The 17,716-nt window shown below is 38.3% G+C and overlaps 1 protein-coding gene across 3 annotated transcripts in view; it reads right to left on the bottom strand.

Annotated features, from left to right (window-relative positions):
• The window catches only part of TTLL7 (tubulin tyrosine ligase like 7), a 73,851-nt gene that overhangs the window by 11,704 nt on the left and 44,431 nt on the right, over positions 1-17,716 (bottom strand). For all 3 annotated transcript variants that reach the window (XR_015742899.1, XM_087930094.1, XM_026700114.2), the window contains exons 15-19: positions 16,623-16,812; positions 15,251-15,522; positions 14,800-14,928; positions 4,231-4,311; positions 371-531 (exon numbers count right to left, since the gene is read on the bottom strand). Coding sequence is in view for 2 of the 3 variants with exons in the window: in XM_087930094.1 (XP_087786220.1) it covers positions 371-531; positions 4,231-4,311; positions 14,800-14,928; positions 15,251-15,522; positions 16,623-16,812 (833 nt within the window). In the remaining variant the exon portion in view is untranslated. The remainder of the gene's footprint in view (positions 1-370; positions 532-4,230; positions 4,312-14,799; positions 14,929-15,250; positions 15,523-16,622; positions 16,813-17,716) is intronic.

Below are 17,716 nucleotides of genomic sequence, written 5' to 3' on the forward strand. Positions count from 1 at the left end.
AACTGAAACGGTATTTGCTGTGTGAGCAAAAACGAGACACCAAGGAGCTTGGATGTGGCTTAGCTCAACTGTGTATGTGTTCGTGTAAAAATTTTAATTCAAATCATTACTTCCCAAAAAAGCATGCCTATGATTTTAAGCAATTCTGTCTTGATTAAAAAGTCCTGCACCCATAACCTTTCCAAAACTCAGAATATAAAATATGAAAGCAGAGAAATGAATATTTTTGAGAAAGTTTAAATGTAAACATTATTACTCAATTATCTATGAGGAAAATAAATCTACAGCAGTCACAAAAGAGTAGGAGTCTTGTTTTTATTCAAGAAAAACAATTTCTGTGTCTGTCTTTTGTGAGTGTGTATACTCTTACCCTGAATTACAGAAACAGTTCCACAGCCCTTGGCCATGGCTCCAGAGCAGGCGATTAAACACACGGTTAAAAAGTCGGTATAAATGTAAACATTCCACATCTGAAACTCTCCAGATATGCTTCAGGACAGAGCGAATACTGACTTTCACAATGTCTAAAACCTACAAAAAAAGATTACATTGACAAAATAAATAAATAAAAGTTATGGAACAGTTTGGAAAGCAATTTGAAAATTATCTTGCAGGTCCTAGAATGGATTAATTTAAAAAAAAATACACATTTAGAACTTCATTTGTTGCACATTACATCAAATATATGCAATCAAAAACATGTTATTTATTACATTCAGACGCTGTCCAAGGTGACTCTAAACAATTATAAATTATTTATTAGGCATAAATCAATTCCTACCACTACAACCACAAGAAAAGGAAATATAAAAGGAAAGGATGAGGCAACTTCTAGAAACTTAAGGATATTTTTAATTGACCTTCTCTTTTATAAACCAGAACTATTTTCAGAGGTATAAAACAACTGCTATTAGGAGGTATAAAACAACTGCTTCCAGAGTTACAAAATTTGACTCCATTTACCATGATTGTCGAGCTGTAGCATTTTCTGATAAAGGTCGAATTCAAAGGAAACTTGTTTTTCCCATTTGCAACCCAAGCCAACTAAACACAGTATTGATTGGCTATAAATCTTTGATGTCATGAGATGACCTCCGGAACAGTGTTTCAGTGATCATGATAATGACAATGAAGAGGTTTTTGAATCAGTACATCAGTGCCTCAAACTGAGAAAAAGTCTGCCTGACATGTACAAAAGGGGAACAAATTCAACTGATCTAATTTCAGTGTCCTGATTAATAAGTTTTCATGCCACTGGTATTCCAAGCATAAGCAAATGCTGAATTCAACCTGCTGAAAAAAAGACAGTCTCTAACATTTCTGCACTTCAATATTCATTCTTGATTTCCCATAAGGCTAATACTATTTGTAGATTCTATTTTTCTACCTAAAATCATATCCAGTGTGATGATCCGGGGCGTGGCACAAAGGCAACATAGTCACATAAGCAAGAAAAGTCCCTTTAATACTTCCAATTTTGCCCCCAATGTCCAGTTACCTTTGACTGGAGAAAAAACTCTCCCAAAAACAGTCTTTAAATGAAGGAAATTCAGTCCGAAAACAAAGTACATATAAACTGTAAATAAAAATCCACACAAACCACGCTGCAGCAATTAACTGGACAGGGCAGGATAAGAAATTGCAGACCTCAAAGGCCAACAAAACGCACACACACTTGGGAAGACACCAGGAACTCAGATAAGCCTCGACCACAAAAGATAACTCACGATTTGCTTCCTACGAGTTACTGTGCACAAACTCCCTTTTTAAACACTATGTTCCTAGCTGCAGCTAATGAAGGGAATCGGGGCCCTTTCCTCCCCCGTAAGCCATGCAACGCACATTGTTAGTCTATTTGAAGTATTTCTTTTCTTTCTTTCTCTCTTTCTTTTTTTGATGGATATGTACTGTTCTTTACCATTCAGTAATGTAATATATGAAGGACTGATTTCTGTAATTAAATGACATAGGACAGGCCTATTAAAGGCCTATTAAAGTAAATGTGGCCACTTAGATGCAGACCTCACTGCTGGAGATATATACAAAGCTTTGGAAGAGAAATCAAAACTGGTCACATGAAACCAAGTCCTTCTACTTTAGAACAGTAATGACCTTATTTCAATTCCTTTCAGCATTGACTAGATGTCATAGACATCTGCTGCAATTAACATATCAATTTCGATTTTCTGTAAATGAATGTTAAGAGATTCATAGACTTTATACTGGACCAACATATTCCATTCAACATCAAACGTAGAACTTTAAATTTAAGAACATTGCAGAAACTATTTGGTGGTTTTAAGGCTAATTGACAATGAATTAAAATAAAGGCTGGATTTAAAGAAAAATTATTTAAGGATTCCTGGACTAGAAACTCTGCCCAAAGCAATATAGACAGAAAGATGGACATACCAGGGTGTACAAATGCCTGGAAATCACAGGTAATTTTATACACAATGCAGTAGAACAGAATTTAAACTTAGACTTACAGGGACAAAAAAACAATTTTCTATTTGCAGAGATGTTTTGTGTTGCATATAGTGACTGCAGGGTTTTGCAGACATGTTCTTATTGTGTAAGAACTGCAAAACCTCAAATAGCTCTACCACTAATCTATTGACAGCATGTTCCAAAAATATACCCTTCTTTGAACTCGCCAAGTCAAGATAATATGATCATAACAATTATGATCACAAATCTAATACAATGGAAGCAGATTCAAAAGCAAGTTTCTATACCAGCCCCCCCACATGATATGGCTACCAAAAACCCTTCTATCTTATGTGTCCTGTACCTTTTGTACAGCAGAGCAGGTCTAGCCACAGACACAACTTTTCCATTAACTTAATCCTTAAGTAGATATATACCAAAATATTGGTTTGTCTTTCTGATTTGTCAAAATTGCCATATATTGTCTTTAATTGATATCTTGCAAATATATATATTTTATACTGCCACTTTCTCTTTGTTTTTTCTTCCTTTTTTTAAGCACCTGTCCTTACTCCTATAAAAAGCATTGTTTTTTTTAATGGGGTCACAGTGTGTACTCACACACATTAAACTGCAATGTCAGTGTCAAAGCTAATCTTAAAAACAAGGTTAGGTTTAAATACAGAGAAGCCTACAGAACCGTCTCCTTGCCAAAAGAAGTTAGGAAGCTAATTGTACCTCAGATAATATTCATTCTTCCAGTATCAGGCATATTTTCTCCAAAAGAACACACTTTCTACATGATGATCTAGTATGTCATTCTGACCTAACCAGCGTATTGAAATTTTACTTAAATAAGTAGAAGAAAGCTGGTGAGATATGATGATTTTTTTTAATGGGGTCTCCTTTAACCACCTACAGGAAAATACAAGTTGGGATGGCTTCAAGCCTGGGAACTATGACTAGTAAGCACAATTGTGGGCACGACAAGGTAAGGAGAAATGAAACAGCACAAATATTTCTTATTTTTTGACACAGCAATACAATTACTCTGGAATGTGCCACCTGCTCAGATGAAATGAAGAAACAGCACTACTCTGTCTGATACTCATTCTTAAAAATATGGAGGACTCCTGAATTTAAAGGTACAGTATGGGCAGGACTTAATAAACCACTAATATACCGTGTTTCTCCAACAATACGCCCCTCCCCAATAGGAAGCCCCAGCACTGTTTTATAGGCATGTGGTGAAATTAAGCCCCATCACCAAAATTTGGGTCAATTTAAACCATGCATTCCCTGCCATTTCTCACATTGCTTGAACAACATGAGGTGAAGAGAAATGGGGGGGGGGAAGGGGGGGAGGGGAAACTTGCCATTAGAAGCACCCCGTGAGTAGCCTCGGCTCGAACATCCCACAGGCAGCCACGCCTCACCACCAGGCCGCTTCTATCGACCGACAGAAGTACCCCGCAGGCAGAGTCGCCTCGCCACCAGCTGCTTCTATCATTGGGGCACCCCGCGGACAGCCACACCTCGCCATGAGGCCACTCCTAATGGCTGATAGAAGTGGCTGGTGACTCTGCCCGTGGGGTGCTTCTATCCGCTGGTGGCGAGGTGAGTCTGCGCATGGGGTGCTCTAGGTGGGGGTGTGCATAGAAAGAAATTAAGTCACCCCTCGAAAACAGGGCCTAGCTGTTTTTTCGGGGCTCAAAAAAAAATAAGGCCCAGCCTTATTTTATGAGAAACATGGTAGTTGTCCACATGGTTAACAGAGAGTGAAAACAAGTTGCTACTCACCTTTCGCTGTTTTACAGAGTCTAATTTTATTAACCAATATGATGCCACTTTTGATTTATGGTATTTCCAGTTATCCATTATCTATATCAAGGACAAAAGAATTTGAGTTAGAAAGGAGAATGGGGTAGTTTCTAATCAATTAACTATACACACTGCTCATTTTTTCACTCATTCATTTTGTCTACTGTAACATGTCAAATGCAATTGAATTTGCTTCTCACCTAGACTGCTCTGAGAACAAACATTACCCACTATGCCAAAGAAAAACATCATAATAATTGATGCACAAATCTGAGGATTGCCTGCAAATTAACCATGACGCAACAGTATCTATAAAGAGGTCAAATTAGTCGGTCTCACAAAATCTGCATCATGCACTACGATGGAAAGCCCACCCCTTTGTACATTCATCATAACATTACACATGCATCTCAAAGAGGTGGTACTTGCAGCTGGAGGTATCTAATGTGATCAAGGTATCTCACCTGTCAGCTAAGTATACCTAATGTAAAAACATTACCTTTCTGGATCAGATCAAGGGCTCACTTAGCTCCGTGTGTTAGGGATACACCCTAGCAGAATCTGCACGGCAGTCAGGCAGGCAGGCAAAATATGTGAGATAAACGTTTTTGTAGCTTACACTCAGTAAAACTATAGCATAGTCAAACAGTCCATATATCATTCACTAGTTCAGTCCGTCCGGGGATTATTCAGTTGCAAAGTCCAGTGTCAAAAAAGAGAGGTCAGTAAACTTACAAATATCAGTCCAGTAATATATCTCCTCGCAGTAGAGATATGAAGAAGTCAAAAACCTCCCTTTCTTCCTTCAACATTCAGCAACTCAGCCGTAGGGAAAACACGCAGTTAACAAACCATCAATCCATCAAACCAGTCAGGTTCTCTTGCTCCCTCTTATGGCGGTTTCACACCGCACCCAAAATTACATGCTTTGCAGTTTAAAGTGACACACACTTAAACTTACTATCATAGTTTATATATATTATTTTACCCAAACTACGTTAGGTAACCTTGTTATTCCTAACATTCTCCCCCTTTGGGTAATATAATAATATATATATCTATTTACAACCTCAACCCATAGTCATCACAACTTTCTTTGTGTTTCACTGCACCCTGGGCTTTTGTAAATTGATCAGCAATATTTTGTTCAGTCATACAATATTCCAATCTTATTAAACCATTTTTTACAGATTGTCTTACATTCAGATATCTAAGATCTGTATGCTTAGATCTCGTTTTCACAGCAATATTTGTAGCCATCCGTATGGCTGCTTGATTGTCCTCATACACTACAATGGAATCATTAACAGTTATTCCCATATCCAATAATAACTGTTTATACAGAATTAAATCAGTACATAATAAAGATAGACATGAAAATTCTGCTTCCATTGTGGACATACTTATGTGTTGCTGTCTAATTGAGCTCCAACCAATCAATGCTTTTCCTAACAGTATAGCCATTCCTGAAGTTGATTTCCTAGTGTTTAGGTCTGTTGCAAAACTTGCATCAGCATATGCACTTAAAATCAAATCATCTTTTGGCTCCAAATACAATGCATAGTGCATTGTCCTTTTAAGATATCTTAAGATACGTTTTGCCGCTTGCCAGTGTCGTTCAGCGGTTCAGCGTTGAATCGTGCCAAGCGATTAACGCTATTGGCAATATCTGGCCTTGACCAATTACTAATATACGATAGACTACCAGTTAGCAACTGATATATAGTCTTATCGAATTTTGAACTTTGAGCATCAGTGTGGCCAAATTCCTTACCCATTGGAGTTTTTGCCGGCTTACAAAGTTCCATCTTGTATGTTTTTAGTAATTGATAAATCTTATCCTCTTGAGATATCTTATAGCCACCGTTGGTTTTATTTATTGTCAATCCTAAATAATGTTTTATCTCTCCTAATTGCTTTAATTTTATCCTCTTACCTAATGATATTATCTCAGTAGCTTCATTAATAGTTTTTGTAATTAAAGCAATATCATCTGTAAACAACAATAATAATGACACTATTCCATTTGTCTCTTTTTTAAATAAACATGGATCAGCTAAACCTGCTTTAAACCCTATATTGTTTAACTCCTTAACAATATATTGGTTCCATTCGTAACCAGATTGTTTTAATCCGTAGAGACTCTTTTTAAGTTTCCAGCAGTCATTATTAATTTTATCATCCTTAATCCCTACAGGTTTCTTTAAATATATAGTGTGCTGCAATGGTGCATGCAGATAGGCAGTTTCTACATCTAAATGATTTTTGATATAGTTTTTCTTAGCTGCCCACACTAAAGCTGCTCTCAAGGTTGTTGCTTTTAGACTTGGTGCAAACACTTCATCATAATCACACGCAGTTTGATTAAATCCTTGAGCTACCAACCTAGCCTTATGGGTAACAGTCCCATTTTTACCTGTTTTTAATTTAAATATCCATTTACAGCCAATGGACTTTTCACCTGGAGGTAATTTAACATTCTCATACACTTCCATCTGTTTCAATGAATTTAGTTCCTTTTCCATTCCTCTATGCCAATTCTCTTGATCCTTTGCAGGATACATTTTAAGTTCTTCCACAGTAGTTGGAACTTTACTAAGTTGGCAAACTACACTTGCTTGATACCTGTCAGGTGGTCTGGTTTCACGTGTTGAACGTCTAGGTATTACAGGGCTTACAGGTGGACTTTCATGTTCTACCTGTTCCTGGTTTATTTCTTCCTGTTCACCTATTTCTTCCTGTTCTGGTCCTATTTGCTCTTCCAGTACTTCCTCTTTAATTGGAATTTTCTTATTACTGACATGGTGGTTTGGTCTTTTGTAGGTTTCTATAATTACATCTTTACTTGAATCTTGCTCCAGTTTTTCCCATCCTACATGTTCAAGGAATTGTGCACTAGCACTACAGTAAACCTTTTTCCCAGAACCTGTATGATTTGTGATTAGAGCTATAACCTACAAAAAATAACCTTTTAGCCCTATGCTGTCCCTTATGTCTCAGTTGTGTAGGAATATGCACCCGTGCTGGTGCTCCAAATGTGTGCATGTAGCTTAGGTCAGGTTTTCTACCATGCCACCGTGTGAATGGTAATTCACCTGTTGTTGAGTTAACAACATTATTCAGTATATGATTACCACACATTATTGCTTCTCCCGACAAAGTTTCAGGTAATCCTGAATCCAACAACATAGTACGAGCCCTTGCCTGTATTGTTTGGCCTCGTCTTTCTATAAAGGAATTATGTTGTGGCCTATATGGTGCAGACTTTTTATGTTCTACACCTGCCATCTTCAGTCTATTTTGGAATTTATTATTTATAAATTCCGTACCATTATCAGTTACAAGAGTTACTAGTTTCCTTTTAGTTTTTCTTTCTGCAAACTTCAACCAATTAAAGAAATTCTGATATGTTTCGGTTTTACTCTTCATTAAATAACAGAAACCATATCTAGAATAATGATCCATTATACTTAATATATAACGAGCACCTCCCACACTTGGTTTTTTAGGACCTATAATATCAGCAAATACGACCTCTAGAGGCTCTTTAGTTTTAAATCCATTAATTCTATTTGCTGATATTACCTTGCTTTTTTCTTGACTGCAAGCATTGCAGTGCAAATACTTACTGCAAGGCTTCAGTTTTATACCTTCAGACAGTTCAACCGTTTGCTTGAGCATTTTAAAATTTATATGCCCTAAACGTCTATGTAACAAATGTATGCATTCATCATGAGGTTTAACGTTATTATACGCTGTGTTAGCCACCTCTAACTGATCATTTAACACATACAATTCACCTTTTAAAGTTGCAGTCACTTTTTTACCTTCCTTTTCTATTAGGCAGTTTTCTCCCCTAAAGGTAATTACATAACCTAGTTTAATCAAAACTCTAACTGAAAGCAAATTAAACTTAAGTTGTGGTACATATAACATTTTTACATTTTCTTGTATGCAAGAACAATGTGTTATACCTTGATCTTTTGCTTTCAGTTTCCAGCCATTAGCTAATGATGTCTGGTGTGAACTCGTGGACATCTTAACAAATCTTTTCTTATCTTTCGTTATGCAGTGCGATGCTCCACTATCTACAACCCATAAATTATTATTGTTCACAGTTTCGTTGCTATACATGGCTAACTCTAAGCATTTTTTATCCTTTTGAAGCCTTTTTGCATTCTGGCTGACATTGTGGCATTTTTATTTCTTGCAGAATCTAGCCAAATGTCCTTTTCTTCCATAATTAAAACATTTTCTAATTGTGTAGGCTGACGAAGCTAATTTCTCTTCTTGTGGTTGTTCCCTTCTCAGTTGATTCCTTTCAAGCCTTCTCCTGGCTTCTTCAATTAATCTGCCAGTAATGTCAGTTAATGTGAGGTTATCTTTTGGCAGCACTTCCAACGAAGTTACATAGTCGTCATAGCTCTCATCTAATGAAGACAAAATTATATAAACCTGATGTAGTTCAGTGAAGATAAGCTCTTTTTCATGCAGCTCCTGAAAAATCCTCTTTATGTTTATATGAGTCAACATGTCTCCATTCTTTTGAAGATATGTTCTGAACAGCTTCCATGTAAGATTTATATGTGCTCCTACACTGTCTCGAACATAAATCTTCCTTAAATTCTCCCAACACTTAGCAGCTGTTTCTTCTCCACGAATATGGACAAGCTGCTGGTCACAGAGTGTCAGTCCTATTATACAGAGAGCTTGCTCATTCTTCAGTTTATATTCTTGTATTTTCTGGGCATCATCTTCATCATCTGGATCCCAAGCATCTACCTCTGGTGGGTTTTGAATTATACTCCACAAACCTTCTCTGCGTAGAAGTAGGCTGCATTTCATAGACCATGAAACATAGTTTGTTCCATCCAGTTTGGATATTAGAGACAAACTTGGTAAATTGACTTGTGCCATCTTTCTCTGGATATTAAACTATAATTAATAAAACACAGCTGTCTGTTTACAGTATTGTGTAACTACACTAACTCTCAGTTTATATAAGCCTGTTATATCCTGGTTAGTCTGACTGTGCAGCTGGGCCCATAACCAGTGTTAGGGATACACCCTAGCAGAATCTGCACGTCAGGCAGACAGGCAAAATATGTGAGATAAACGTTTTTGTAGCTTACACTCAGTAAAACAGATACACTGTGCTAGTTAAATAGTTTATTCCAGTAAGAGTTATAGCATAGTCAAACAGTCCATACATCATTCACTAGTTCAGTTCGTCCGGGGATTATTCAGTTGCAAAGTCCAGTGTCGAAAAAGAGGTCAGTAAACTTACAAATATCAGTCCAGTAATATATCTCCTCGCAGTAGAGATATGAAGAAGTCAAAAACCTCCTTTTCTTCCTTCAACATTCAGCAACTCAGCCGTAGGGAAAACACGCAGTTAACAAACCATCAATCCATCAAACCAGTCAGGAATCGTCAGCAATTGTCAGGTTCTCTTGCTCCCTCTTATGGCAGTTTCACACCACACCCAAAATTACATGCTTTGCAGTTTAAAGTGACACATACTTAAACTTACTATCATAGTTTATATATATTATTTTACCCAAACTACATTAGGTAACCTTGTTATTCCTAACACCGTTCACACAGTGGCCAACCAAATGCATTCAAGAAACTCACAAACATATTCAGGAAAGCAATCTTCTTTTACTATATGACATTTAAGATGTGCTATCTCTGATTCAGGCTATAGCCACCAATATTAATAGGATTCTCCATGAATGTGCCTTTAAATACCATTTTAACTGAAGACCACTTCTATATCCAATAGCCATCAATTCCACACTTTGCCTAGATTATGCAAAATTTAAAAAAAAATCACTTGTCTTTTATTCGTCTTGAATCTTCCACATTTAATTTTAAAGGTCACTCCAAGTTCTAGCACTGTATAAAAGGGAGGGAAACCCCTTTTACTTATGCATATTTTTCTTCCATGAATTTGTATAATTAAATTGTATGTCCCCTCTCAGCAGATCTCATCTTACTCATAATAATTTTGATTAGAATTTTTTAAATTTTGTTTTCATTCTACTGTGTCAACCCTGAGGGCTGGTCACAAAAAACTATACCTTGCATTCCAAATTAGTTTAAGAGTGTTCTCTGAATTGCTGGATTATAAAAAATAGAGTAATTCTTTATCTAATGATTTGAGGCATGGAATTTCCGTTTTTAGAATGCTTGCATGCTATGTTAGTACTTCATTGATAGAATATTATTTATTAATGTCATTAATATATAACAATAATATAGGGGTGATGTTTCAAATATTTTACCCCAATATTTTGCACATACATTATTTACTCTGAAATCATTTGTTAATTTGAGACTTATGCACCCAATTCTTTGGAGCTCTTGTAACATTCCATTTTGAATTTGCTACCATGAACTATGGACAGTTTAAATATCATAAAAAAAACCTGTCTATCTCATGGCTCATTTTTAAATAGACCAACGATGCCCACTCCTCTTCTAAACATTGCTCTAAAGTGCACATTTCTATTTAGGAATTAGCAATTCAAAAAGATCCCCATTGCTCCTGAATTTGCTAAATGCTCAAGTGGAAATTTCTTAAGTGTTCCTAAGTGTACATTTTCTATTTGTTTTGTTTTATAGCTGTCATTTTTCTATACAGATATAGGAAGCAAAATTTTGCAAACGTAGCATGATGTGAAAGCACTTCTTTGAAACATAACATTTATTTTAAAATACTGTGCTATAGATAGTTCTACTAAGTGCTATTCCAGTTGTGCCACTAGATGGCACAAATACATTGCTCAAAAAAATAAAGGGAACACTTAAACAACACAATGTAACTCCAAGTCAATCACACTTCTGCTAAATCAAACTGTCCACTTAGGCAGCAACACTGACAATCAATTTCACATGCTGTTGTGCAAATGGAATAGACAACAGGTGGAAAACACAGGCAGTTAGCAAGACATCCCCAATAAAGGAGTGGTTCTGCAGGTTGTGACCACAGACCACTTCTCAGTTCCTATGCTTTCTGGCTGATGGTTTGATCACTTTTGAATGCTGGTGGTGCTTTCACTCTAGTGGTAGCATGAGACGGAGTCTACAACCCACACAAGTGGCTCAGGTAGTGCAGCTCATCCAGGATGGCACATCAGTGCGAGTTGTGGCAAGAAGGTTTGCTGTGTCTGTCAGCGCAGAGCATGGAGGCGCTACCAGGAGACTGGCCAGTACATCAGAAGACGTGGAGGAGGCTGTAGGAGGGCAACGACCCAGCATCAGGACCGCTACCTCCACCTTTGTCTAAGGAGGAACAGGACGAGCACTGCCAGAGCCCTGCAAAATGGGCCACAAATGTGCATGTGGCTGCTCAAACGGTCAGAAACAGACTCCATGAAGGTGGTATGAGGGCCCGACGTCCACAGGTGGGGGTTGTGCTTAGAGCCCAACACCATGCAGGACGTTTGGCATTTTCCAGAGAACACCTAGATTGGCAAATTTGCCACTGGCGCCCTGTGCTCTTCACAGATGAAAGCAGGTTCACACTGAGCACACGTGACAGACGTGACAGGGTCTGGAGATGCCGTGGAGAACGTTCTGCTGCCTGCAACATCCTCCAGCATGACCGTTTTGGCAGTGGATCAGTAATCGTGTGGGGTAGCATTTCTTTAGGGGGCTGCACAGTCCTCTATGTGCTCGCCAGAGGTAGCCTGACTGCCATTAGGTACCGAGATGAGATCCTCAGACCCCTTGTGAGACCATATGCTGGTGCGGTTAGCCCTGGGTTCCTCCTAATGCAAGACAATGCTAGACCTCATGTGGCTGGAGTGTGTCAGCAGTTCCTGTAAGACGAAGGCATTGATGGACTGGCCTGCGTGTTCCCCAGACCTGAATCCAATTGAGCACATCTGGGACATCATGTCTCATTCCATCCACCAATGTCACGTTGTACCACAGTCCAGGAGTTGGGGGATGCTTTAGTCCAGGTGTGGGAGGAGATCCCTCAGGAGACCATCTGTCATCTCATCAGGAGCATGCCCAGGCGTTGTAGGGAGGTCATACAGGCACGTGGAGGCCGCAAACACTACTGAGCCTCATTTTGACTTGTTTTAAGGACATTACATCAAAGTTGGATCAGCCTGTAGTGTTTTCTTCCACTTTAATTTTGAGTGTAACTCCAAATCCAGACCTCCATTGATAATTTTTGTGTGATTTTGTCAGCACATTCAACTATGTAATGAACAACGTATTAAATGAGAATATTTCATTCATTAAGATCTAGGGTGTCTTATTTTTGTGTTCCCTTTATTTTTTTGAGCAGTGTATGTTATTTTAAAAGGAATATGCTGAAAGGTGAACAATATCGATGCTAATTTACATGTGAAAGTAAAAGAAGTTTTATATTCTCCTCCCTCCACCAAGAATGGAAACTTCCAACAATTTAAATTACATTCAGATGCCTTTCGGCCCACACCAAAAAAAAAAAAAAGCAATAGTGCAACAATATTCTGGAAATAAGCCAATCTTTCCAAAAGTTAATTATTAATTGAAAAACAGTCCCATGTAGTATCTATGGAAGATACATAAAGGATTTTGTGTCATCTTAAAGAATAGTTAACTTGATTGCGGCATAAGCTTTTGATCTGTAAAACTGCTTTAGCAAAGACATGCAATAATTGAGTTGTCATTCATATTTTCTAAAAACTTTTTAGTACCTGACTTTCTAGCTTAGATTGTATATTCCCCAACTGGTAAGCTGTTAGTTTGAAAAAAGTATGTAGCTCACACAAACAAGCCAGGTTACATACTATATATTCACAGCAATTTGCCCCAAAGAAAATATTTTTTTTCATTCCCAGGTACCAAATATCTCATGACTTTAAAAAAAATTCAAGTCAGGTAGAAAAGCTATCCACATTCCATCTACACCAGGTATGTCCAACCCACGGCCCTGGACAGCTAGTAATGCTGTCTAGTCCCACAAGATCATAAACTTTTTTAACATTATGTGATTTATACACCATTAACTATATTATATATTATATATGTGACCTAAAACAATTCTTCATTCAATGCACATGCACGGACACCCATGACCTACACCAGTGGTGGCAAACCTTTTTCAGCTCCCATGCCAATAATTGCAGGCACATCATGCGCTTGCATGCCAGCACTCAGAAGGCAATGCGTGCTGCCACCCCCCCACATCCACCCTGCACCTGTACGCACGACCCCCTCGCAGCGCCACGCTTCTGCGAATGCTTATGTGATTCCCCTTGCCGCATGCCACACATCTGCACGTGTGCGCAATTCCCCTTGCCACGCACTGTATATCTCTGTGCATGCCCGTGCAATCACTGTGTGCCATCTATTTGAGCGTGCGTGCATGACCCCTTCACACGCCGCATGTCTCTGCACATGCACCTGCGACCCCCAGCATGCGCTACACATTTCTACACATGCACACATCTCCCATGCACCCCCCACATATGCGCGCAAGATACCCGACAATCAGCTGTTGGGCGGCGGTGACACGCGCTCATGTGCAGTGGGGCTCTTCCAGGCAAGCTCTTGTGTGTCAGGGGAAATGGCTCTGCGTGCCACTTCCGGCACGCATGGCATAGGTTCGCCAGCACAGATCTACACTGTTTACAGATTGGAATACAAGTAGTCCTCAACTTACAACAGTTCATTTAGAAACCGTTCAAAGTTACAACAGCATTGAAAAAAAATGACTTATGACCATTTTTCATGCCTACGACTGTTGCAGCATCCCCATGGTCATGTGATGAAAATTCAGATGCCTGGCAATTGACTCACATTTATAACAGTTGCAGTCTCCTGGGGATCATGTGATCCCCTTTTGTGACCTTCTGACAAGCAAGGTCAATGGAGCGGCCAGATTCACTTAAGGACCGTGATAGTAAGTTAACAACTGCATCAACGGTGGCAAGAAAGGTTGTGAAATGGAGCAAAACTCCCTTAATAGCAATGAAAATTTGGGGGTCAATTATGGTCATTATGTTGAGGACTATCTGTACTTGTGCTGGACTGATTTCAGAAGAACAAGCCTCCCATTTGGTTTCATCTCAGAGAGGGAAGGAAAACTCTGCAAACTTGCTCAAAATAGGCTTCAAGGTGTTTTTTTTTTCCCATCCTTAAACTGCTTCCATTCCAGTTCTTCATTGCAAGAACTACCATTTATCTTGATAAGAATGTGCCAGAGACTTTTTTTTTTTATTCCTATACTTCCCCACATACACACAACACACACATACACTTTCAAGTGTATCAGGTTTTTGGATGCCTCCATGCTCGCAGGCAGAATGTACCTCGTTTACTGATTACATATAAATCATTTTGGCAGTTGAATGGGATAAAAACGCTGTTATCAAATCAATCAACACCTCCAATTTCTCCCAGGAAGTTTTCTGTGAGAATAGTTTGTCCCATCCTGTTTATCTCTCGGTTATCGCTGCAAAACATGGTGTCGGCAATGCCCCCCTACCTCACCTGCAATTAAAGTTTGCCTTAGTGACAATGTTCTTCTGCGCTACTTACATCATCAATGATCAGATCTGCTTCTTCATTTGTTTTCCCTGGGTATCGTATCTTCATGTCACTGAAAATGGCTAAAGTTTCCTTTGTCAACAATTCTTCCTGTTCCCTTGTTCCCTGCTGCATTTCACCCTGCCAAGTCAGAACAATGGGTATGAGAGAGCTGAAAAAAATCTGTTTCAGTGCCAGAGACTGCAAAACCATTCAGTGTTTAAATTGTCAGTTCTTTCCATGTGAAATTGAATGAACAGGTAGCTCTTTAACAGGTCTAGAACCAGGAGTGTCAAACTCAAGGCCTGCGGGCTTTGAGTTTGAGTTTAAACAAAATGATGGTTTGGAGAGCAAAAATGGACGGTAAAATAATTAATCTCGTTGCTCTTCATCTCCCCCCTCCCCACTTGAGCACTTCTTTAAATATTTGTTATTACAAAATAAAAATGCTTTGCTAACTTACCCCAGATGAATGGACTGAACCTGGGTTGGCAGTGTGAGACACTTTGATAGTAGATGGACCTCTGTTTAAAGAGTGTGACCTGTTCGCAAGTGATGACCGAGAGAGGTGCATTGATGGTTTGGTTGTGAAAGGGCGTTTGTCAGCTTGCATTTGCATAGCCAAAGCTGAAATGGATCGCGGGCAGCTTACAGAACGCCGGATAGGACTAGTTGAGGAGGCGGCAGACACATAAGATGGGACTTTTTTAAGAGGCTGCTTCCAGTGCATTCTGCCTGGAAATGAATACAAAAGAGTCAACTCCTCTCCCAAATCACAAATATAGACTAAATAAAAAAATCTTCCAAACTTGCACACTCAGGATATATTCTGAATTTTGTGTGGATTTTTTTGACTTTTCAACCCAATGTTGCAAGTGGCCTCTAAATACGTTTCTGTCTCTTATTTTCCCAATACCCTGAACTTCTATCATGCACCTATGCAAAAACTGATGGGGAAAGAAAGAGAATCAAAGAAGTAGAATTAAGAGAATTTAGTTTTCTCTAAACTCACCTGATTCCTCTAAACTCACCTATACTGCCTAGCGGGAGTATAAATGGTTCACTTTTCCTATCCCTATAAAAAATATATCTCCCCCCCCCCATTAAATTCAAGAAAGAGACATCCTGGCCCTGTCCTTTGTATCGCCACCCTGCACACACTGCCTCCTACACACACACACACACACACACACACACACAGAGGTGTTAACACTTATGCTATCAAAACAGACCTAATAACAAAACCACCCACAATCTCTTTCAAAATCTTCCCTCAGTTAATTGTGCATGTTATGGTATAATTCAATATCTCCTGAATTATAATCGGTGGAGCTTTCTGTTAAGCCATGTATAATACAGACTTGGGTGCTGTGAGAGCTTCATTTGGATTCTCTCTTCCAGCGTTTTGCTCATTATCAAATATTATTACTCCACCAAATTTGTTAGTCCAATTGCCTGACTTATTTGTTCAGTTCAGACTAAGGATGCTGAATTAACTTGCAGCAATCCCAGCCAATAGAGCCAATTGGGATGAATTGTAGTCTCTTTGCTGTTAAATTATGAGGACTGAGAAAAACAATCAACAGGCATGTGGGGAATAAGTGGGTTTAAAAAAAATGGAATGTGCTTTAATTCTTATTATAACAAAAATGTTCTGCCCCCCCATAACAACAGAGCATGTATTAATTTCTGAAGTATTTCAAGGTATCACAGATTGCACATTTAGAAAACATTCCCAATCAAGCAGTCTTATAAAATTAAATGACCAGTAAATCTCTTTTTTAAAAAAAAACATTTTAATATAAAAAATAATCAATTCCATTCATATAACTTACTGGATCGCTCTATTAATTTCCTATCTTCGAGATCAAATGTGACATTTTTCTCTTTCTTCCCATTTTCATCTTCTTTCTCAGCTTCCTCTTCCCATTCAGAGATGTCACTGCTGCTTTCATGACTACTGCCACTGCTGTCATTCTTGTTCTTTTTCATGAATTGTGCACTTTCTGGCATCGAATACAGAGGCTGAAAGAGAAAAAAGGAAGAATGTAATAAGCCTCTGCTCAGCCTTCATTTGTATCAATTCAACCTGATTTAGAATCTGCAAGGAATGTTAAGATGCATAATATAAGACCTTAGACTGGTTCCACCCCTAGAATAGAAGTGAATTCTGAGACTAGAAATTCAACATATCTGAAGGAACACTACTTTGAAGAAGCCTGATCATAAAGCAGCACCATTAAACCTATTTTAAATACCTTTAAATTCTCAAGATCTGTGTGTAAGAAGACCAGATGTAAAACAGAAAAAGGATCCTAGGCCTTTAAGAGTCCAGGAGAGGAAGGGATTTCAGGAAATGAAAGCTATGCTCTCTGAAATTCCCTGTGTGGTATACAACTCCTAAGAAAGTGTTTGAAATTTCTCTGAAGGAAAACAGCAAGGCACAATATTCTTATTTTAAAAGCCTATCCACCTTGGGCATTTTGGAGACAATTAGTTAAAGTAGCACAAATATATGTGCATTTGTATATATAAATGATTCAGGGTGTTTTCTCAAACACAGAGAGGCCTACTTTCAATATTTTTATGCTACTCTATTGGAGTTTTTCAACAGATACTCCGTGAAAAAGCTAATAATTTAATTTAAAACTATACAGGGCTTCTGAAAGTTCAGAAATTCCCAACTTTCAAAGTGAAGCTTTTGACTGACTTCCTATCAGAGATCACCCACACCATATTTGTCACTATAAATTTCCTTCCTAATTTCAAATATATTCTCAGTACATCAGTAACATAAGGAGATATCAGATTACACTGGAAGCTGTAATCTCATGATTCATTGCTATGTTAGATGACAACAACGCTAATAGAAAATAAATACCACCATGAAATAATTTCCATGATTCACTCACCCAAAATATAGCTATAA

Source organism: Pseudonaja textilis, chromosome 3, assembly GCF_049901715.1.
Source record: "Pseudonaja textilis isolate UNSWEBS1 chromosome 3, rPseTex1.2, whole genome shotgun sequence".
NCBI classification, from domain to species: domain Eukaryota; kingdom Metazoa; phylum Chordata; class Lepidosauria; order Squamata; family Elapidae; genus Pseudonaja; species Pseudonaja textilis.